Genomic DNA, 25,303 nt, shown 5'->3' with positions numbered 1-25,303 from the left:
CATACGATAATATGTTGCACCGTAATTATGGCTTTCATGGAATATTAAATACAATTAAGAATAATTCACAAATCAATATTTATGGTAGGTACATATTAACGGAACTGCGTTAAGCATGTAGAAAATTCATTTTAAATAATATATATATTTATCATAAAAGAATGTCTTATGTACTAGATCGTTCCTAGTGCTCTATTTTATGCAAATATCTTTACTACTAACCCCGACGTAATACTCATATATATATACATATAGTTACACGAATTTTATTAATTCATATAGTACGAAGGAAATGAGAAATTAGTGGTATGATGGACTATAAGCTATTAATCGCTTATACTATAAAAGGAGTCGCATAAATCACGCGAAACGGTGCAAATTTGATTGACCATCAAGAAACATTTATTCCTTCTTGTGGATAACATTAGGAGAGTAAAAAATCGGAATTTAATTTCCGTGAACTTTTCACGTGAATAGCAGTGTAATACGTTCACGACTATAAATAGTCGTAGTAACACCGTAAACAGTGTGACAGTAAGTGCCTTGATCGAAGAAAGTCGCATAATGATTCAGGTAAACGGTGGTCGTTGTTCTCAAACATTGAAGAAAAGCCAAGGTTTTTGCAAGAGATAAAATCGAGAAAAATGAAAACTGCTTTCCTTGAAACGTTAATTATTACTATTTTTATAGTCTTTTACTTTTTTTTCAAAAAAAAGGAAAAGGAAATATTACGACATGGTCCAACTTTCGAAACAACTTAACCGGATGATAGTCGCAACGGTTTAGATGTTTATCACAAACGGATGGAGTACTTTCAAGCGTGTACAAATTTTATTTATTGTACCGTAAAGAAGCGCACAGCGAGACGTTCCGCGTTATTGTCTACGATACGTTTTACTATTTTTTGCTACGTGCGAAATTATTCGTATGAAAGTCGAAACTCAGATAGGATATCCTTTGCGTACAAATACTTTTTTATATGTATTAAACACGTAGGTATTAGAATCTCATCTGTGGAATTGAATTCAATAGTCTTTTCAATTTACAAGTCTTTTCTCTTACAAGAGATTTTCTACAGATAAGATTATGAAATGATAAGAAAGTTTCTTGTTGGATATCAGAGTAAAAGTCACAGGAAATAAATGTGATAAGTTCATTTGTGTAGATTTTTCTGACTTTGCTGCCATTCGATAGTTGAGAAGAAGAATAACATGTTGTAAATTCAAGTATATATATGACGGATTAAAATATTGTTATGTATATACATAACTCTTGTTTGTTATTTCAGAAGTATTGTCCCGTCAATCAAAATACTCATACTTATATGATGTCGAAGATTTTGAAGCAGGAATTGCGTGAAAGGAACTTGAAAGGGGGCAAAGGCTTTAGATAACTAGAGGTCACGGTGTAAAATATTTAAAGAACTGGTCAGGATACGTTTGCTGTAGATTAAGTATGTGGCGACTAGCTGATATCTGATAGATTATGTCGCGACAAGCTGGCATCCAAGGCGATCCAATATCGTGTAGACAAGAATTTAAGAATATTTTTATCATTAAATATATTGAATAAGGTTTGTAATATCTATATCATTAAATTAAAATTAGAGATACTTTTATTTGTTAATCAAAGGTCAGCTGTTTTCGCGTCTATTAAACTACATTTCAAATAGGTATATTTTTATTCCTTCCGGTTATAGAGAATATTAATATATACTTATACACCTTTGTATGTCATTATTTGCATACAAATAGTGTTATTAAAAGTGACAAATTGATCTATCGCTATTAATCTAAGTTACTATTATATCGCTGCAGAAGCAGATTATTTTCTATGGCACAATGGTTTTCCAAAATGATTTGATTAATGCAAATCAGGTTGAAGAACACTAGAGGGGCTGACGTAGTAGTATTTCAAGAAGATTCACATCTTAATTATATCAAGCTTTCTGTCGTACATTTTATTGTGCAACGTTGACTATTCTACGATTTATAATTCGAGACTCCGAAAGTGTCAGCGAAGATATAGAGCAAACTAAACGTAACGCGAGAACAAATGTCACGTATTCTCAAGCAACGTTGAAACCAGCTTAAATTGCGCCAGGATCTTCGTTGTCGAGTCATTAAGCGTCAATGAACACTTTTATAGCGTTCACTATGATTAATAAGTGGAACAGTTACCTGCTTCGTTCGACGTTCATTCTGGCTATGCATCTCATTGTAATACGCGATGAAGAAGACAATGGATTTTGATAAAACGGTGTTAAATATTAAAAATAAAATTAAATTATTAGAAGTCACTTATTTTATGATAAAATATTCTCCATCGTGCGAATTAGTGTACGTATCTTGATAAGAATTTTAATGGACTAATTGTAAGCCAAATTTTTTCTGAATGTGAATTTGTAGCGTTAATTTGTTCCAATAAACAGTATTAATCGTGCATAAGTGGGGAAATTCATTTTTATCAAATGAAATCAAAGTAACAACATTCAGTTGTATTAAATAATTTATGCTCGCAACTATTTTGGTCAGCAAATTATTCAGTTTGTTGAATGATTAGTTCGCTTTTTAATGAAATGAAACATTTAATGTACGGAAGTTGTTTTTCACTCCCCTGTCAGAATTTTTCACATTAATTAAGATCATGGTCAAGTATAATACATTGACACCTTAATAATTGTGAAGAAACATGTTTGGGTGAAAGTGTAATTCGAAAGATCGCTGGCGATAGTAGGAATGAGGATCAACGATTTCTTAACTTCCTTTTGTGTTGCTAATTATATTAGAGATGTTTACTCCATTCAAGATTAGTGTTACGATATCAAGACAAATTCACATAAGTATGCGAATTCGTTTAGATCTACGAATGCAAATGAAAATAGACTAGCGTTAAAACAAGTTTTTCAATCGAGATACTTTTATCTTGCACGACATACAAAAATATAAATACACATAGGTATATGAAATTTATATATGTATATATGCAGATCATATATGTATTTAAACGAGGTCTCATCGCATATGTAACGATCAGTGATATTTACACATTGATGAAAGATATTAGAACAAGCTCTAGGCCGAGCACGTAGGAATCGTAAAGTAGCTTCATTTACTTCTCATTTGCATGAAAAAAAATATCTCCCCGTTACTTCAGAACAGCACAGATTGTAACAGTGATGTGTTGCTTACGAGCTCGTAAAAATGAACGACTATAAAATGACACGTGTATAAATTCCCATTATTTTGACTTATTTCTTCCTATTCAGTTTCGAGCAGACTAAATCAATATAAATTGCGTTTATGTAACAAAAACAAACTTTTCTTTGAAAAATATTTTTACTAAGACAACAGGGCTATGTGGTCTTGCAAGGATTACATACATATGCAGTTGTGTTTTCACGTGAAAGAGTATGCATCAATGGAAGATCAATCGATTTCCATTGAGACGATGAGCACGAACGCGTGGTATTGCATCAGCGATTATCACACGAGCCCAGCTGTCGTGATGCAGTACCTACCAGTGCTGTTCCAGGTTTTTCTTTCTCACATCAATTTCACGCTATTTTTACAATTAGAATTATACGGCAGAACGTGCTGAGAATGTTCAGTCACAATGGAATAGGTATATGGCAACCATCAGAAATAATTTAAATGACATTTCATTATAGCGAAGATGTTTATATTGAAAATTATCAGTCAGAATTTGTTAGAAATATGTGAATTTCAACAATGTATTCTTCCGTTTATATGTATATATTTAAAAATATTTTTATAAAATATAAAGTAACTCGATGCATTTCCTTATGTATCTTAATATATCCGAATTTCTATAAGAAATGTAGAATTGATAAATAAATTCGTATCCTGTATTAAAATAGATGAATTAATGAATATTAATTATATACCTATTTTCTAGCATTCTAATAACCTTTAAATCATATTCCATCAGATAACAGACAATTGCGCAACACGGATATTAATTAGAGCTATGTTATAGTTCGATGCTACTGTAAGTTCAGGCCGGGTCTATTTGTCAAAGTAGCCAAAAAAGGAACGGATTTATCTCTTTTTCGGCTGCTGGCACGCTCGACCTGATCTCGAAACAACGGAATATACATGACGTTGATGCACGATCACGAAAGTGACCCGGGAATGCTGAGCGTTATGAGTTAGACTGGAGCACTCGTATCCGTGCGTTAGGCAATATAAAACGTATAGCACTCGGGAGGATCGTCGAGCCTTTCGAAACACACGAACGAATTATGTTCAACAAGCAAGGATAATAATCTCAGGCGCAATAATGTTCCATCTTGCGAACGACCGACAAGGTGCAACGGACAATGATTCAAACAACTTCAAGACTGTTCTTCTGCCGTAATTGTCGAATGTACTCCAGCGCGCGAGAAAAGTAAGAATCCAGGGGAATCTTGTATTATAAAAAGTGACACGCTGATTTTCAATGGCTTCTCGTATAAGTAGGCTAATAATAAGTTCCTGCTTGTTAAGAAAAACGCTGACAAATTAAGGTCGTGCGTGTTTGTTTCACATATAACACGGATTAAACGTTTTAAGACCTTAAAGACTATATAACGAGACGGCGTTTCTCTGAGGGAATAAAAAGATTCGAGAAGCACCAGGTCTGTGGTTTTCTTAACATCACATCATTCATCTATTTCGTTACTACCAAATTACTGAAACAGATCTGTTGCTTTAATTATTCTTCTTGCAAAGTATAAAGATGGGTTTATATTTATATATATAAAGTAATTAATATATAATATATATTAATAGTGCATTAATTATATAATATGCAAATGAGTAATTATATCTTTAGTTATTAAAAATAATCTTCGAATTTAATTACTTTATACTTCAAGAAACATATAAAAGAACCTTTAACATCAACAAAGCAGTTACATGTACATTTGATGTTTCCTCGATTTAAGGAAGAATTTATTTCATCAAAAATTCCATAAATCTTGCTACTGTTACTATCAACTATATTAGTTCCTGTGCATGTATATACAAAGTGGCGCGAACTATCTCTCAATAGAAACCGACTGTTACCGATTGGTACTCGGAAACGACAATATCGAAGATCGATTTCTCGTTTAAATAGATAATTTTGCCTCCTAACTAGCGTCGACGATCTAGCTAACGATATCACGAAAGCAAACGTGGAATGTTCGATCAAATCCTGAATCTTGTAACTTTAACCATAATTCATGTCCAGGCGAACTTAACGATCGATCAATGTGGCGGAGGTAGCACGATTGTTAGTATCTACGTATCCAGTAAAACGATGATAAGTCGCATGAGCAGAGCGGGTATGTCAAACTGGTATAAACTGTTAAGAGAACGGAACAACGAAACCGCCTCTATTGAACTGTCAGATGCTTCGTTTGCATGCTTTCTGTTATTTTTCCTGCACCATGTTTGCTAGTGTCTTATCAGTGAATCGTGGTGGTTTGTAACAGAGTTAGATATATCTGATTAGAAACATATACATACACATGCGTGGTTTTTCAGAAGTATTAAAAAAGTTTTTACAATATGACCCAATATTCGAATATGTGCTCATTTACTGTCAGAGGAAGTCATACGACGAAATATTCCAGTTATATTTAACTTTAATAAAATAATAGTTAATTGACTAATATATTTTTTTTAAATGTGTATTTTTCTATTTAATATAGATGATAGTAAATGAAGATAATTCAATATTAACATAAATGTAATGAGACGAAATATAGATATGTGAAACTTTAGAAAAATAATTAATCATTACTAAAATTTTATTCATAAAAGATTATTTTGCCTCCTTTAAAATAAATTCTGTGTAATCTACTAGTGAATGATAGTTTCTTATCTACCCTGTGTTTATTCACTTATCACGTTGCCCGAAAATTTCGTGCATAGCCAAACTAATATATTTTACGATAATAATTCTTCTACTATATACTACACTCCTGACGTATCAAAGAGTCGTGTAGAATCCCCCCTTCCAGAAGAAGTGCTTTCCTGCGCACCTATAAAACCAGTGAAAGCGCCTGCCGACCCTCCAGACTATCGCACAGTACGACAGCGGCAGGAGCTCTGCCGGCTACCGTCACGGCAGACTTAGATTGTCAATTAACGATTTTTCACAATAAATCGGAAGTTTCATCAACGAAACTCAGAACATTCGGTTACGTGCCACTCACCGTTTCTCGTGTTTCGGTATCTTTATCCCCAACTATTTGTGATTAGAGCGGCTTAGGTTAGGAGTGACAATGAAGATGATAGTTGCCAAAATTCTGATCCTCGTATCTTTGACTGGGACACAGGTGCTAGGATACCCTCCGCAAGGAAGACTCAGACCAGGTACGTGAACGAATTTCTTCTGCGATATTATATGCAAATTGCTTCGTTTATTAATTTTTTGTGCGTATAAATTAATGTCTGGTAGTTTTAATTTCACACGAATTAAATATGTTAGGAGTTGTATTTGAAGGCAATGAAGTTGAGTTAAAAGTTTCCCAACAATAAGTATGTGTTTTTGTGAAGAGATGAAGTAAAGTGGTTTTTTATAAGATACTTTCACGTGTAGATTTTCGTAAGAAATTATTTATAAACGATACGACGTTTTAAAAGTATGTGCAGTAATTTTTAATACGTGCATATAGTGAACGCTGTGTAGCTACTTTGAATTGCCGCCTAAAATTGCTACTTATTGGTCACGAGACTGTGTGCAAGCGCTAACTTCAATAATTTATTTCACATTTATGAATAAGAATAAAAAGAACTGTGCTCATAAAGCATGGCAAGATATTTCTCGCAATTTGACAAGTTAATTTCATCTCTCGAACAAACTTCATTCATAGATTCTTATGGAAAAATTTCATAAGAACACATACTTATTATGCGTATATTTTAAATTATTTTAACTCCACAAATAAAAATGCATTTTTTCCTTCATTTTATAATATTATATCTACGCATACACATATATATTGATTATACTATTGCAAATAAAAATAAATTCATCTCATATATTATCTTTCACCATAAATTTTATCTCAACGTGTAAACTTAGCTGGAATAATATATTTATCTTGGCTTGCCTCAACACAAATAGATACCAGCTAAATGAAGAACAATGAAAGTAAGAATATCTTGTAACTAAAATAACATAAATAGTATATATACCTGTACATACAAGAAATAATTTATTGTACGTTGCTTCGTGTCGGAAAATCTGATCTAGTGCACACAGGCTAGTAGGCAAATCCTGTAAAGTTTACTACCTCTAATCGTTGCAATTAACTATCCAAGAGCGTTAATCTTCGCTGCTTTTCTTCTTTCTCTTTCTCTCTCATTTCTTTTCTCTCGTGTTCGCCTTTATTCCAGACAATTACAGCCCTACCCTTTTCCCATTCTTCGTTTCTCTTTCGCTCTCATGAAAGTAGAACACTTCCTTCTACAGATGCTAATCACGATAATCTCGTACAGTGAGCAGTCTCCACGATACGTGACAGCATTCAAAATTGTTACAGTAAAATTTCCTTGCAGGCATCACCTTTCCCTTCTTTGCCCTCTACCATTTTATTTTTTTATACCAAACCTTGAACTCGCGTGCGCAGTTTCTTGGAACGAAGCTAGAAATGTCCGTTGTTTTCTGACTACAGCACCTTATACGTAGAAATATCTTACTTGTATCATTTCTGTTTATAGAAAAATATTATTCACTCAATCTTATCAAATTTATATTCAAATATTTTTTTCCATATATTTTGTTCAAATATTATGTAAATCAGTAATTAATTTAATGTAATCGTAATAGTAATAGAGTAGTCAATTTTATTCGTTGTAACTAGATATTATTCTATTTTATTATGAATAAAATTATGGAAATTTAGAATTTTTTAGGTATTAAATAGTTGTTTTATTCTTAACGTGTAAATAAGATATTTAAATACCAACGAGTGACCGTGTCACGGTTTAATACAGCAATGTCGTATCCTTTAATGAAGCGTTAAAACTTTCTGTGCTCAGAAAATGTCAAAAGCATATATAAAGTATATTTACGCGTATTTACGTTACTATAAACGGATGATCATATTTTATTGAGAATCCTCGTTGCTAATAGTGTCAAATTTCCATAATATTTTAGGAAGGTTTACATCTCGGCTTTTAATTGGCCTCGTAACCATGAGACGAAGGTTAAATATCCTTATGAGAATGTTTAGTTTATTATTCCTTAATAGGATCCGTATATCGATTTGCTCATCAGTATTCTTCGATTTCCCCTGTATAGGAACGTCAATTAATTGGTTGCAATTTTGCTCTTCGATATTCTTCGATCTTCTTCGTATAGGAAGGTAAATTAATTAGTGGTAATTGCAATTTTGCAGATTCTCTTCTATATGCATAATAAAATGTTTATTTTTGTTGTTTTTGTTTCTTGCAATATCAGTCTATTGATAATGTTATTGGAGATCTTCTCGCAGAATTGCTTTCTATTTATTATTTCTTTGGAATATTCTTTATATAATTATATAGAATATTAAATGTAGGTACATACATTGAAAAAAAAACCAAATATCATTAATATACTTATAAGGAGATTCAAAATTACATTTTTCAAAAAAAAAATATTGATTTTAGAATCTATTTTATTATCTAATATTAATTCGAGAATCTATCAAACACTTTTTATTTCTCCTAATAAGCAGAACAAGCCTTTAAAAGCTTAGGCCCTTTCTTGATACACCCTATGTATCGCAATTTCATTGTTTTCAACGGTGTTATTTTCACCAGACAGTGTGACATTACGTAACATCTTTATATGAAACACAGGAACTTTCTTAAGACTTATGAAACTTATTTTAAGTTAACATGCAATTATGCATGACTTTCCACATCGAAACAAAACCTCCTCGCTAATCGTACTTCAGAAAAAGTTGGTATTTTTTATACAGTATCTCTTAACATCATAAAACAGACTAATGTATTCAACTTGTAGAACGTTCTATAGACTAAGACAAACGTTCGTATGTTGGATTTCCGGCTTCCTGCTTATCCTATACGTTTAATCTATCGAGAGCCTCCTTTAAACTGACTGATAAGTCTCGCGTGTTCAGTTTAATACTGACTAGGAAATCATTGTGCGAGCCGAGGAAGTTGTGCATTGTCCGTGAACAAGTCCCGTTGCCAGCTTCAAATAACTAAGGTACCACGATAACGATATAATCTATAGATACGAATAGGCAAAGACTGGCGAATACATTTTTTTCGAGAGAAATTCGATTTAACAGCAAAGGTGCTGAGATTTATAAATTAACGTATAATAGATGGAAACCATACGAAGAGATAAGAGGAAAGAGACATAAGTCATATTTTTCGTTTTCCATATGAGAGTAATTTTAAAATTCAATACCCTAGCCAATCACATATTATCAAAACTGTGTTTTTATCAAATTTTTTTGTAAGGTTCTCTTCTGAAAAATATTTACATTAACAATATTAATTTCAAAAGTATTGGTTATTATATTTTAAATATTAGATATGCCATTAATTTTCATAAAATTTTGTGAATTTTTTATCTATTGCTGAAAGGCTTGGTTCCTTTTGTGGATTGAATCGGTTGTTCCTCTTTTATTCTGTGTTATATTAAAGTATACCCTCCTGACTATTAAATGACATGAAAGTCAGGAAATCAGCAAAATTGTACTTGTCATGTGTTTCTCCTATTTAAAACTTTATTTTACGAACATTCTACATCTATTTGCATCTATTATAAGCTCAGTAACGGGCGTCGATGGAGAAACTGCATTACGATGATGTGAACGTGGAGAAACGAAGGATAATAAGAATAAGAATGACCCCATAAGCACGTTGATGTTGCGATCACGTGCGGCACATGATACCACGTGCTGGTGCACGTGCTGACTCTATAGCCAATGAACGGGAAAGAGAACCACGAAGAAAGAAAGAGAACCGTGTTTGTACACCTTTCCTCGTACGGGTTAATACCATCGAAGGAAAAGTGTGACCGAGTCTCGTGCACACGTCAGCCACTCGGCTCGATTCACGCGACCGGCTGTTCTGTCAATTAACCGCAGCGACGTCTTCGCGACTTTTGTACAGCACAGTGTGGTACGAGGCTATCATCAAACTCGTTTCCGACCGAGGGTCAAAGACGTGTATTTCTAGAAAAATACTTTCGAACAGTAATGTTGAGAATCATTTGAGAGACATTGATGGAATACGTTGTCACATAGTAAATTTTTAAATTCTATGAAATTCTGTCTCTAGTTAAAATTTCACGTAACCTATGTATTTAACTTGCATATATGCAGAGAATCTATTTATACTATCTTTGAGTAGAATAGTGATGGATTCTATTTATAGGAATATATTTAATATCTTTCATTAAATCTTGCAACACCTTTTACTAAGTATCGAACACGTTTTTATAAATAAACTTCTTTGTTGCCAGAAGATAATAGAAAATCTTTCTCCGGGAACATTGTAATGAATTTCATGTAGAAACAAAATATATAAAATATATAAAGATATATAATAAGCGTTATATAATATATAATACGTAAATACCGAAATATAAAGAACATTCAAGTTATTCAGTATATTAAATAATAATTCTAAATGAAGTTTAAACAGTAGCTACTATTGTATAACATGAGCCAATTAACTTCTGTCTGAATTTACCGCTTGTTTAGAGATACGTATAATACTTCAAAGCTGTTTTCGCGTAAAACTAATTACATTCACGAAATATCAGTGAAACTTCTTTTCAAGTTCCGAGTGCCTGTGTTTTGTAAACGTGTGATTGATTTGCAATCAATTACATACAAGGAACTGAATTAATGTGTCAAAGTGCATGTAACAACGCGTCGATCCAGTAAATTATTAGTGAAATCAAGCTACATAATTAATGCACGGAAGTGAATTTACCGTATACGAGCCTTCAGCACGCTGGGTATGCAAATTTGCCATTATATACTATCTCTCACATACGACAGCTACAGTTCGCCAAGGTTATTAGCGTGGTAAGATACAGCGAGATTATCTCTAATTACTAATTCGTATATTATAATTCGTAAAAATCAGATTCTGATTTTTACTAAATAGCGTTTCCATATGAATCAAATGAATCAACTTCTGTTTTTTATTCAAACGGTATTTGCACTATAACAAAGCTATAAAATTGCAACTTTCCTTTATATAGCACGAAGAATCAATTTATCTCTAGCATCTGTTTATGTAGAATTTCATCAAATACCATTGACGGATTAATTGGAAGTACGAGTTTTTAAATACAAAACCATTAAAACGGCAGTAGAACGAGGTTGTAGAAGGTGCATATCGTTAATTTCGCTACTGACACTCGCACTCGCTTATTAGATTTTACTTACTCATACCGAGAGGATATATCCGTCCAGAAGTTTTGCAATTTACTTTTAATCTTTACTGAGCTGATACAGAAAGTTGAATGAGAAAGCAGCGGTATCCATGGCTAACGTTTACTTTCCAAAGCTGATCAAACGGTCATTTGCTGAAGTCATTTTATACTTGGATCTTGGACTAGAACGTAAGTCACCCACGTATTTAGGTCGAGTGAGATACGTCCGATGTATAGGATTGCAAATTTGTAAAGATCGTGGATCTATGCTGTCTGCTAGTGATGGGCTCAAGTATGTACATCGCAAGTATAATAGATTTGAACGTCGACCGACTATATTCGAATCTTCTCTAACGATTTTGAAAAAGAAAAGCAGTAGGTACATTCAAATAAACTCGAATCTAAACACGACAAATTTGAACCCACTATGAGTACTCTGGGAAATAAGAATATTCCGAAGCAGAATCCAAGAGTGGATAAAGAAGTTCTAAACTTTATAAGGAAGTTTCATTTTCATTAAAAATAATCTTTCTCGGTTATCAAATAGTCAATTTTGATGCGAGTCGAATTCATAAGCACGTATATTGAAGTTGATCCCGTCGTTAGTGTCTACGGTTAATTACGCGTGTACTTTTTTCGAGGCAGCAATACCTGTAGCAATCTGAGAGACTGTCGTAACAACGCTATTCTTCCTGCTCGTGTTTTCGTGGTTCGAACATGATCTCGTACTCGAGGGATTTTTCGAATGCGCGGCAATGCTAGAGAAATCTTAGCGACTTCTAGAAATGTAACGATTTAAACATCAACTTTCTATACTATAGTAAATATACGACATATGTATCTCGTAGATTCGCAGAAAAAAGGACAAGTATGGTTTATTGTATCGAATGCCAGAACGAGACCCCAAAGGACTATGCGAATCGAATTCATTCGAGCAATCAACATCGTTAAGCAGTCGATATATTTTTACCGTGATTTATCGAGACTATAGTGGGGGTTAAACGTTAGGTTTGTCCCACCAGTTTACTAATATACTTTTTACTTTTCGCAAGTATGACACATTCTTTCTTGCCAATTATTAGGTCGGAATTGGCCCACTGTCGTTTATATTGCCGCGAGGTAACTCTGTTTCTTCTTTCTTCCCATTTTCGCTTGAGAAACTACCCTAAAGAACTTATTCTTAATTCCACGGTGGAAAGAAATCGTGGACATTGCGGAAGTTTGACTTTCTTGATTGGATTGCATCATTCGAGGTGACATTATGTATCGTTTTAAAGAAAATGATGAGAATTGGTAAAGTCCACACGAGTAGTTTCCTTTCATGAACGATGCAGAATATTGCTTTCGATTCTTATTATATAAACAAATTCTATGGTTCATTTATTAGAACTAGGAAACGTATTTTTCATAGTTTAGGAATTTAATATCGATGAGTTTACGAATTTGTATGGAATTCAAGCAGTGGTTACGTAAATTTAAATTGCAGTATAAAGGATGCGTGAATCATGGTGGATTTGGTATAATTTATGTTACATCGATGACCGCGAACTTTCTTTTTATTCGTAACTTTAACTTCAATTTACTTTCAAACTTTTCTAAAATGGACTTACAAACAAGTAACAAAAAAATTGATATTAAATTGTACGAACTCTATTATGTTCGTGTTAATTAGGAGGTATATTATAGACGTTTCATGATATGAATTTTAGCTAGCGTACTTTTAATTGAACAATATTTTCTAATATAACGATATTTCTGGAACGGTGTTTTCTAATAAAACATTTTTATAAAATTTGCTATATTTGTATAGATAAAATTATGCGAGCCTAAAGTTGCTTTTTGTTATTGCTTAAATTGAATGTTATTCGATAAAAGAACGCCGTTTACCAATCGTTGCATTACGACAATATCACAAATTCTCATTAATGATTTTCGTCGTTGCTATATCGGTTCGTTCCTTCCATCGTAAACAATACGTATATTACGTATATTGCGTCGAAATCAAAACACGTTATCAAAATATACGCAATATGTTTTCCGCAGTATCGTTCGTTTCCCGCCATATTCTATTCTATTCAGATCATAACGATAATTGAAACAGACACTTACATACCATAATTTCGATTGTTCCACTGCATTCTCCTTAATTCCATCGCACGTTGGTACTGGCAGTTAAAGGATACTTCGTCACCGAAACTTTACACTTTACACTTTTTAATCCGAAACCATTCACTGAGTAAGTAATACCGAATAAATACAATGTTTTTGTCGCGAACAGAATCGAGCCGTACAAAACGTAAACATATCGAAATCGAGATGCCATTTCATACTGACGATAGTTATACTTGAGCGACGCAGATGGCGTGTCGCGACGAACATCCTCATACATACACTATAGTTTCACTGGAACTACTTCAAGGTGATCGCGTAGTTTACACAGTCGAGCGAAACGTTCGAAGTGAAATGATTAGAAAATTCATTAAGGGAAAACGCAACATATTACAAGAGGTTATTTCGGCCATCGAGTAAGTAGATTTGCATCTAAAATATATCACCACGCCTATTGAACGATATTCCAGTCGAACATAGCCTAACCCTTTCTTTACACACGGTGCGCGGTATTCCTTTCGTATTATCGCATATCTAAACGTACGCTTATACTATGATAAGTAAACTATTTTTCTACGATGTTTTCACGCACTTTATCACAGAAAGAAACTCGAAAGAATACATTCATGAGTCAATATCGCGTTCCAGCTCGAATATGTTCGATTCGAGTCATCGATCTGTATCGACCAGAATGATCAGTTGTTGCGTTTGTCAACGTACAAATTCGTCTTGATGAGCAGACAAAGTTTGTGAGCAAGTTTATTTGGCAATTTTTCTGCAAAGATTCGGAACGCTGTAAGATATAATTTCTCCAGTATTACGTTATAATGAATTTATCTTTGCACGATATTAATCTATCTGGTGTGTTTACAGAGAATGCAATCGTGCACATACGCGTTTCATTGGCAATGGATTTGTTTCTTTCCATTGTGCGATATTCGTTCCATTAATAGAGTGAAACACAAATACAGGCTTTCGCGAACAATTGAAATTTCAAGACCAGCGTGCAACAATCTAGCAACCAGGTAAATAATTAAATTAGTCAATTAAATGTTAAATGATTGAAGGAAGGAAAGGGAAGGGTAATAGTGAAACAAGTAATTGTCTGGCATACAATATTACTTATACCTTAAGCAGATCAAAATACTATAACCAATGCGTAAAAAGGAAAATATGTACATCAGTTATTAAAAGACTGCATTATATGTTACATTTATAAAAAAAAAAAAAAGAAAACGAAATTGTGGAAAAATATATCTTCTTACCATTCATCTTTCTCCTTTAACATATGTATATATACAAGCAAGAAATTATTTGGATGGAATTATTTAAAGGATATTACTTGTGGCAACTGCATGAATAACTCTATATGTTAAAACTGAGTTATTAGTGCTTTATAATTCTCTCATGACCGCACCTTGCAGGTTAAACACTGGATGCCCGTTTTTGTGAAAAATTCTCACTTCTCACGCATTTCCTTCGTCGTTTACGTCTTCATTGGTTACCCTCTTTCTATATTTCTCTATCTAACCTTTCTAAAGTAATACATACTATTAAGCAACCCTTTCTAAACTAATACTAATGTATTTTCTTATTTTTCTTAATCTTAAACCAACAGTATATTGCATTTAACTAAAATTAAACTAGACATACTACGTTAGTAACATTCTTTCCCATTACTGTTATTGCATAACATAATTGCAAACAACATCAATTTATCACTATCATTTGACTGTTTATCTAATAAAAATTCATAACACTTGCATAACATTATTAATTTCACTAAAGAAACAACAATGCTAATGTCGAGTTCAAATCAATTCTCTAAAAATTTGTCTGATTTTAAATATTCGTTATATTTAATGTTAATGCAGTAAAATTTAATACAACTTGTATTAACATTAAAACTACAGACTCATAACACATATCTGAATATATTTATACATAAAATATTCAGATTTAAATGGTATAATGAAAATAATTAGCTATATAATATAATCATATTTCTATCTCAATAAAAGTCAATATTTTAACTTTGTCTAAAACACCTGCGTTCATCAGCCTGCATTCATGTCAGCTATCGTTCATAACTAACAAAAAAAAAGGAAAGATCAATGTTTCAGTAGCTGTAGTGTTAAAGAAATATACCTTAATTACACGAAAGGTTAAGGCATTGCAACGGATGTTATTAATCCGATTGACAAGTGGCGCGAGCTTGGACAGACCTGATTTCTGTTCTCCAGCTATAAAAGTGTCGATACCGTTGCTCCTTTATGCAGAATTCACGTGCACGAGAGCGTGGCAGTCGGTGCACTGTCCGATGCACGTGACGCGAAACATTGCGCCGAGCATAGTCACGTGCACCAGCCAAGCACATTCTGTCTCTCTAAGGCAAGGGAACGTATAGATTTGCTGTCGCGTTCGTCGTGAACACGATGAAATATACATGAATCATACGAGACGTTAGTACTCGCGTCGTTTTTGGTCAAAAGACTTCGATACCTTTGTCTGGAATGGTCCGAAACTGACCATAGAAAAGGTTCAAAGAATACCGGCGAAAAAAAATATTCTTGGAACTTACATATGTGTACGTAAGGAATTGAACATAATAAGAAAGTTAAAAATAGTGTCTTAGAATGTTTAATGTCACCGGTAGTAATTTGTTAAATTATACGATATAAATTAAAAAATTATGATTTTCCAATATTTGAATGAAAGACATTTTTTCAACTACAGAAATGAAACCTATGTAGAGATTTATTTCGCTTATAAAATATCATAGACATAGTTTATAGAACATCTTTAAAACATCTACCAAATTTGATTAATTAGATTGCCTCTGTATAATTTTTTATTAGGAGAAAACCTGTATAATAGCGCAAGATACAAAATTCATCGACGTCAGTATCTACAAGTTAAGCAAGCACGTGCTGCTTAATCATTTTTCAAGTGCACAGAGAGCTATGCACTTACGTACTGCATACATATAGTCGAATAGGTAAAGTTGAAAGCCAGCTTATTTCGCATAAGTCAATGTCATATCTTGTAGCAAACAATAATGACGCTATTAAAGTGTCTTTTTTTTTGTCTCATCCATATATCTATATAGCTTAGAGAAATAAATATGTTGATCACGCATATGCAGTTATACGAAAATTCTTGCACGTCTCGCCTGCAAACACGTATATTTTCATATATACCTAGTATTCGCACGATCAGGATTCTGAAATGATTAATATTGTCCGGTTTTCTAGGTCGACCTTAGTCTAAGCCTACATAAGTAATTACACTTATTGGCCACTTATAAGTTGCACGACACTTGACTCCTTGTTGGTCGGAATGCGGTCCTACTTTGCCGCCTTGAATTTAACGTTCTGTTAAAGACCGACTATTGGTTCATAAGTAACAGGTGCTGACATCCGCGTTTAAGACGGACCGAGTTAATATTCTAGTTTCTTATACCCAGCTAAATGGTGTCACATTGCAATCTTAGTGATTATTGGAATCCATTTAAGAGGAAATAATTAAAAATGATTTCACTTGAATAAAACGAACGATACCATAAACGTGACTAGCATTAAATTTATTGGCCATACCACTATGAAATCTTTTTATGGAGATCCAAATTGCTCTAATAAAAGAAAAAATTCTCTGCTACGTCACGCAATTAAAATTGAATTATTAAGAGATATATTGGTAGAACGTGGATAGAGTAAATAAGTACATATATCGATATAAAAACTTTGAGAGACTGCTTAGAGGTCCATTACAAGGAAAAAGAGTGACACGAGCATAAATCAGATTCTTCATACTTATATAGGTAGTTAAAGGATTTTAAAGTTTTACTACTATCGTAAAACTATAAACTTAATAAATGGTAAGAAATTAAGAGGAGACAGGAGAATATGAGATATCATTTACTTCCAACTTATTGTCAGTTTTGTAATAAGTACTCATGATGTGCCCTTTCGGTTGAAAGACAGCGAAATAAACTCGCAGCAGTAAGATATTAAATTTTCTATTTCAACTACCTGAATATTAACAGTAGGCTGTACATTTGCGTGGCTTTTACTCAAAATTTCTTAAATAATCTTTCAAAGTTTTTTATACCGGTTTTGAAACGCGCAATTATACTTTCGGAATAAAATACAGGCCATATTAGGTATTTAACATATTTAAAATAGAATTAAATATTATTATTAGATATAATTACATATTAATTAGATCTCTAATGACCTTATCACTTCAGATAATATTTATTTTTCTTCAGAAACTATACATCCAATCATTATAAAGCAATTCTAACTTTTGTACACTCCGACAAAATGTGATTGAAACAGTTCGAACTATACAAGCGTTGTTCATTTCCAATGAGCGCATGAATTTTGCTGCACGCAAATAGATATGCGGGTGAAACCGTAAAGTTTCGTAACATTGGCAAATATCAAATGCTAAGTAAAATAGAAACACGCGATCGAAAGGACGCAGAGGGACGTCGATTGACGAGTTTCGTTACAACGTTGTCCATTCTTGGCGACGAGAATGTGCCACTTGGTGGTGTAAAAAAAAGGACTGTCGTAAGATAGATCTCATAACGCTTCTCTTTGAGAGAAATTGAGAGATTACGTGCATCTCCTTGTTCGTCTTCGTGCACGTTTAAGTGCTCTCCTAGTTTCCTGTAGCCGTACCGATTTTCCTAAGGTTCATTAAAACGGTGAAGTTAAAACTCGTACACTTTTAAAGTTTCCATAAAACACCTCAACAAGTTTGACTTTCATTTTCCTTTCACTGTTACTTTATATAGAAAGATACGTCAATTAAAAAAAGAAGATATGTGAATTTATTTTTAAGATTCGGTCATTTTTATCGAAGAATATTTATATACAATGGTTATAAAAAATATTTGTACACCATTCCTATTCATTAGAACATTTATATAATTAACAAAGTCCGAGTATATTAAGTTTGATATCATTTGATAATACTTTTATATGATTGCATAAAAATTTTATGTTACTTTTATATCGTTTTAAGATATGGAACATGAATTTTGAATCAGAATAGTTCTTTTTCATTGTCGTATTTTAACTATGGATCATAAATTTGGTATTTTTATCAATCTCTTATTTCCAAATGTATCGTACTACTATTTTCCAGCGGTTGAGCTTTTAACGCCATTCGATATATGCATGTATGCATTGTACTATGTATCTCTTAACTGGCTTCGAATGCAGTCAACAAGTCGAGACTTCGGGTCGAACGATCACCACTCGTGCATGTCGCGCTTATATATTCCAGTCATCCTTGAATGTAAAGATGCAATCATGCCTAGCTTAGCAGGCGAACAAAGAGGGAAAGACAATGAGTAATCTCTGGGGCATTTGAAAAATTCACACCCACGCTCTCCGTTATTATTTGTCACCGATTGTCTTGTTTTAACGTTTGCCCGAGTAAATGGTTACATGTTGGAAGAATTGCGATACTATTCATTAACAATAAATTTTTCTCTTTTAATTTGTATTTCTATCTATGTTTTAACAATATTTGTTGAAATATAAATTTAATTTAGAGTCGTGTAAACCTGAATAGAATATCAGGATTAATTAAATATAAGAAATTAATTTATAATATTTTTATAAAAATTTCGTTCAATTAAGTTTACGTATAAGTTTAAGTTAAGACGATAATTTTCGAATATCATTATTTGTCTTTTTTCTTGAAATTAGGAAAACGAGGGCAGAGAAAGTGAATATGCAAAAACAGTTCATTCTCAGTTTAGGATACGTATTTCAAATTCCAAGGTTTACTATTTCCTTAATTTTCCTGTTTCCTGATTTACGTTTACGATTCACGAAAACATTTCGATAAATGTGACATAAAAAGCGATTCGGTTATTAAGTTATGATAGGTTCGATGTTTTAAATCCAAGTAAATATATGTTGTCAAATATTAATTACAAATCTTTAAGTAATCCTGGGCAAATGACACTCAACCTAAATAGACAAGTGTTCTGTTACCATGCTTTCCATGTATTACATATTTACATATGCAATGAAAATTGAAGGTGTACGACATGCGAGAACATGTTTGCAAATCTTGTCGCAACGATGTCACGTAATCACCAGATTATTAACCTGCATTGCCTGTATTCTGTTTAATTCATTTCTTTCTATGTTGTATAAATAATTATTGAAATTCAAATATTCTATAAATAGATCAACTTATAATAATAAATGACATATATTTAATATATGTATATACCAAATATATGAATATATATATCGAATATATTAAATATATTGTAATAATGATAAAGAAAAACGCGTCGATCGCTCATTTCAGGACTCTGCCAAGAACTCATTATCTAATCAATAAAAACATGAAACCAAATTCGGCCGATACTAGGACTATGATCAATTAAATGATCAGAAACCGGCTTATAATCTCTTTTTTTTTACGAACGCATTTTTCTCAGTGAACGAAGGTTTGCAATACCTTAACAGGTGGAAAATTGTCTCTTATTTCTCAATTAAGTAGGGGACAGTTTAAAGTGTATGGTGCCGGTCAGTTTTTACTTGCAGAACCAGTGGATATTAGAACAGTGAGAGGGTGAAAGAAACGGGCGAGAGGTGATGAATGTGCATAAAGTAGTAAAAGCAAGTATAGAAAGAAGATTGTGTGCGTGGTTGACCGAAACGATATCGTAAACTTGTTAATGTAGCATAAATTCGTGTGTCAAGTACGCTCGTGCTTTAATAACCTTTCCCTCACCAAGGTGAATATTTGTTAAACGTATATATCATACGGATCAAATGATTTTAAAATATCGGTGCAACGCCACGAAAGCAGGTTAAACTATGATTAATGAATTTCATACATGCAGAGCACGCGGTTATAGAGTAAAACATGCTATGGTAAAACACATTGGTAGAAAATTTATTAGACGATCTTTGTCATTACAAAGTAACTGTAATGTCGACTGCATCCAATGAACGATGTACATAATTCGTTTTATAGATAATTTATTATTTCAACATACATATAATACATACATATATTGTATGTATGTACGTTATTAAATGCATCTTATAATTCAAATATTCTATTAAGTTCCCCTCATTACAATAAACGGCTTTCTTATAGAAATCTTTTTGCGTCTTTGATAAATCATTATAGAACTAATAATCGTATGTGCCATTTGATTAATAAATGCACAATGCTGCTCATTAACCATTATAAAAGTACAACTACGTAGTATATATCCTACGAAACGAGTAAGAAGTCAAGGTTCCGCTATTTAACTTTGTTTCTTTCCGAGAAACGTATACCTTCATTGCAGTGTAGAATTTCTTTGAGAGAAAGTTAAACTTTCGTAGAGGTGACATTGACCAAATTATCCAGCAGTCCACTTTCAATTTTCTTTACCGTTCAACTGAGAGATACACAACTATAATACTAAAATGAAATACCGATGAATATCCACTATATGTATAAAAAATTTATTATATTAAATCTTAACGTGAAATTGTTAATTACACATATCAAATGCTGTAGAAACCAGACAGCTTTCTATTCGACGTTTCACCGCAATTCTCGGTGCCGTGAAAAAATCATTCCCGTGCATTGACGCCTCTACGTGTAAACGCAATTGTTCAGGATGCATAATAGCCGGCTAGCGAAAGAACGCGACGATTGGAATCTAAGAATCCATTTATGCGGGTCGGTCGTGATTAAAGGATAAGATCTGTGGCGGTGTTCTAAAGCGAGCACAATGACTGGAGCCGTTTTCCTATCGTACTCTTCGTCACGAGACGAAGCGGCGGCTAACATACGCCACGGTTTCATGCAAATACGGCAATGCGTCCAGATAAGCACGAATACACTTGAAACTGCACCTACTGCTTAAGAAAACCAGATTCCCTTGATCTTGCTTGCTGGCGAGAATTATTCCACTCCGCGACAAGCCGTGACGCGAAACTACAAAAATAAGAACGCTCCCATATATTGCCGTTATATTACTACCGGATACCATTACACCCACGATTTGCTCGAACCACTTCTCCTCGCTCGCAGGCCATTCCTTTCATTCTGACCCTGTTTGTCACTGTCGATTATCAATAGTCTCATATTGTGTAATATTCGTACTACTCCTTGCGAATGTTAGACGTAATGAGTAATGTCTTCGTAAGTGAATCTATTTAACTATGTACATATTCATAGGATATCTTAAGACTATTTTACAAAGTCGTGTCGGTGTATTCTTTGAGTAAAAATAAGAAAAGAAATCTTATATAGATATAGATTCGTACGAGGGAAACGTTCTTACATTAGACTCAAAAATGGTTATACTTTTGTGTAATAAATAGGTCGTGATAGATGTTTTTATCTTCTCAGGAAGTTCTTCTCTAACATCTTTTCTATATATTTTATCTTGTCTACGTACAACTATAGTAACAGGATACTCACTTTATACTAGTAATCAACACAAAGGGATTAGTATCATCTCTTCATATTATTCCTTGCCCGATACATGCATTTTTTTTTTTAACTAGTAATGGTCTATGATACATTAAAACGTTATGTATATGTTCGTTACATATAAGTTATACATAAATGTTTTTGACGTTTAGTTTGTTTAAATGAGAGGCAATCATGACAAGCTTACATTTGCAGCGTGCATATTTATTTTACTACTCTTCTGAATCACCGTTGGCTACGTTCGTTTGCAATTTTTCGAATCAGTGTGATTGCAAGACATTGTTCCACTACTGGTAATACGTACAAAGATACAAATGAGCCGTCGACGCGATGATTTAGAATGTATTACGGTATAGCAGTAATCAACGGTTTAGCAATTAAGACAGTCGACTCCAATGCGGATCGTGGCTTATTACAAAGTTCTCGTTGCATGCAGCGTCGAATGAGATTACATAAATTATTACTGTCTTGGTCAGCGTTTAATTTCTACTGTGAAAAATTGTACGGCTCGCGTACGAGCTTGCCTTTCGATTCTTAAGAACAATGTTCATGAGATCCATATACATATGTATAATTACGATTTGATAGCAATTTTAGTAACGTCATAATTAAGTTCCTACTGCGAAGTAGTATACTTGGATTAACGAATTTCGAAATTATAGGAAAACGTATATTAAAAAGACGAATTTGTAATAAGTTCACTCATTAAATAAATCAGTGAATTTGATTTCAATATATCGTATGTCTAAAAATATTATACTTAAAAAAAGATTACGAAGTAAATTCCATATATCTTAAAAAAATCCAAATTGTAATTACGGAAACAGATGGGTTCAGAAGCTAATAGAGTTCTAAGAAGTATTTAAAGTAAAATTTATGGATATGCGTCTCTTTATTAAGTTTACGACCGATTATAAATCACAGAGTCGCTATAAGAACGTTAACTTCAGATGTCATATTGAGTTTGATAGGTCGTAAATTTCAGAACAATTATGAAAACGAATAGGACACAGCGAGTTTCATCCTGAAAACCGGAACGTTATCAGAGGGTGAATAAAAAGGCAAGAGAGAGGCAGAGATTGCATATGCATATCTGGAGAGTTAAGGGTTGCAGTATCATGGTTTTACGACGTCAACATTACTGCCTGCTTGCTTCATATATTTTACCATTTTGTCTCGTAAATACGGTAGATACACATAGATTGTTATCAAGAAAGCGGTATTAAAAACTAAAAAAGAAAATATTGGTAAACATGGATTAGGAAGTCTCGTTATCAAGGTTTAAACATCTGCATCTTTAAGTAGTTCTTAAAAATATTTATCCAAAGGCAGGATTATAAGATCGATAAAATTTTTCGTTTAATCTTTGAAACGAAAAAGCGTTTGTATTTTAAAATGTAAGTTGACAAACAACTTTCAGAACAGCTCGAGAAGTCCGTAGTTTAGTAATTAGGAGTTTGTACGTATGTAAAGAAAACATATCTGGATCTAACATAACAGTCCTCCGGTTTGTACGGAAATGTATTTTATATATGTGCCTCAATTTATTTTACTAAATTTTACCGAATAAAATAAATTGCGACACGTATATAAATATACCTCCGTGCAAACCGAAGAACTGTTAGATTCAGATAAACCTCCTTTACGTTAAAATATAATTTCCGGAAACAATTTTAGAGCAATTCGTGTAGCTTGAAACGAAAAATCCTTTGATCTAATTTTAAGCTACTTTCAGATTTATCAAATTAATAAACGTTCTTATAATTCGACGGAAGGGAACTTTATCTGGCCGTGAATTGTCAGTTATAGAATTAGCCGCAAGCGAGCCAATTACAATCAGCAACGTTCATGAGCCATTTTGAATTCGCTACAGATGACCTTTCGTGAGAACAGCCTCTCAGCTCTCTACGTTTTCCAATTCGCAAACAGACCTTCTGGACGTTCCCGTAACAAACATCAGATAAAGGAGAAGAATTCCAACGATCGTGAAGTACTATGCACTGACAGTGGTAGTAGCTCCGGCTTACGATGAATCAGAATGCAGTTATCCCTATTTCTCAGGTGCTTCTAATTGGCTTTAAGATAATAACGACGCGAGTAAGGAGTATCGGTCACGTGAGAAGATGGCAAACGTTTTACTCGTCGATCGTGGTGCAACGTGCGATGCATTTCTTGCACCCACGATAGCATAGCTCTTGCGAGACTCCGAGAGCGTGGTGAACTTTAACACGCTGCAAGTCCTTGAATCGAATCCCGAGATACAACGTCGAGATGCCACGTAGCACGTAGCGCATCGTGCAACTCTCGTGACTCGATCGGCTGACCGGCACGGAAAGTCGCCAAGCAATGCACCACGTCACCTTCTTCTTTTTCTCGGTCACAGCCGTTGTCTGGAAAACTTGTTTCAACTCAACTTCTTCGGTCTCCCACGTAATTCCTTCCATCATATAATATAGAGAAAAGTTATTGGCTTGGAATGTTGTTTTTGCTCGCATCCTCAATTTACCTCTAATTGGTTCGAAATAGTATTGGATTTGTATAATTTTGCATTATCTATATACTTGTATACATTTATTTATTCTTAAATTTCCCATAAATGCATGATAACAGGCGAAAATCTCTGTTCAGGTTACTTTTTCAATTGTGATCAGGAAAATATGAATTTGCATAACTGTGTCAGTTTTGTTAACCTTATGAGAGTTCACTAAGATAACTAAATGTGGTCTTCCTTCTTTCACGTGAATGTGAATATTTATCTATGCTTCACGTGTATTTTAATTTTTTTTTATTATTCCTTCATTAATCTTTATAACTTCTCACAATTTCTAATTAATTGACTCTTAATACGATACACTTTGAAAAAAAAAGAATTCATAAGCTTGTATCACTATATAGATAACTACATATTGTCTCTCAATCTGGTTTACAACTACTGTACATCATCATGCGTAGATCTAGTACAGCAAGCGAATATTGTGCTGTATGCGCTATTTTTTTCTTTGATGCTATAAGATCTAATAAAATTAATAATGAAAGATAGGACTGTTGTAGCTGCTAACTGTTGATATTCTTAATTTACGGGCATAATATATTATTAACCATGATATTTGCAAGCTTTTATGCTCATAACAGTTAGACAATGTGGTTAGAGGATAAATCTGTTTAGTTCGTGCTATTTTCTCATTTGTCTCTAACTCGTACTTAGTCAGACACAATTCAGTTAAAGAAAAAGCTAATAGACTAGTTTATGTTGTAATAAATAAATTAGTCAGTTGAAGTTAATGTGATGGAGTGAGAGAACGTTTTTGTT

The 25,303-nt window shown here is 33.3% G+C and overlaps 1 protein-coding gene across 6 annotated transcripts in view; it reads left to right on the top strand.

Annotated features, from left to right (window-relative positions):
- Nucleotides 1–6,077: 6,077 nt before the first annotated feature.
- Nucleotides 6,078–25,303, top strand: part of LOC139988636 (uncharacterized) — a 75,868-nt gene continuing 56,642 nt past the window's right edge. For 2 of the 6 annotated variants that reach the window (XM_072006289.1, XM_072006288.1), the window contains exons 1-3: nt 13,815–13,931; nt 14,118–14,310; nt 14,389–14,540. Coding sequence is in view for 1 of the 6 variants with exons in the window: in XM_072006287.1 (XP_071862388.1) it covers nt 6,275–6,365 (91 nt within the window). In the remaining 5 variants the exon portion in view is untranslated. Of the gene's footprint in view, nt 6,366–13,814; nt 13,932–14,117; nt 14,311–14,388; nt 14,541–25,303 lie in introns of those variants that run through there. The other 4 variants (XM_072006291.1, XM_072006292.1, XM_072006287.1 and 1 more) reach the window with 4 other exon arrangements.

Source organism: Bombus fervidus, chromosome 6, assembly GCF_041682495.2.
Source record: "Bombus fervidus isolate BK054 chromosome 6, iyBomFerv1, whole genome shotgun sequence".
Taxonomy (NCBI): Eukaryota; Metazoa; Arthropoda; class Insecta; order Hymenoptera; family Apidae; genus Bombus; species Bombus fervidus.
The sequence above is the reverse complement of the archived record's forward strand: the minus strand, read 5'-3'. Positions and strand labels throughout refer to the sequence as shown.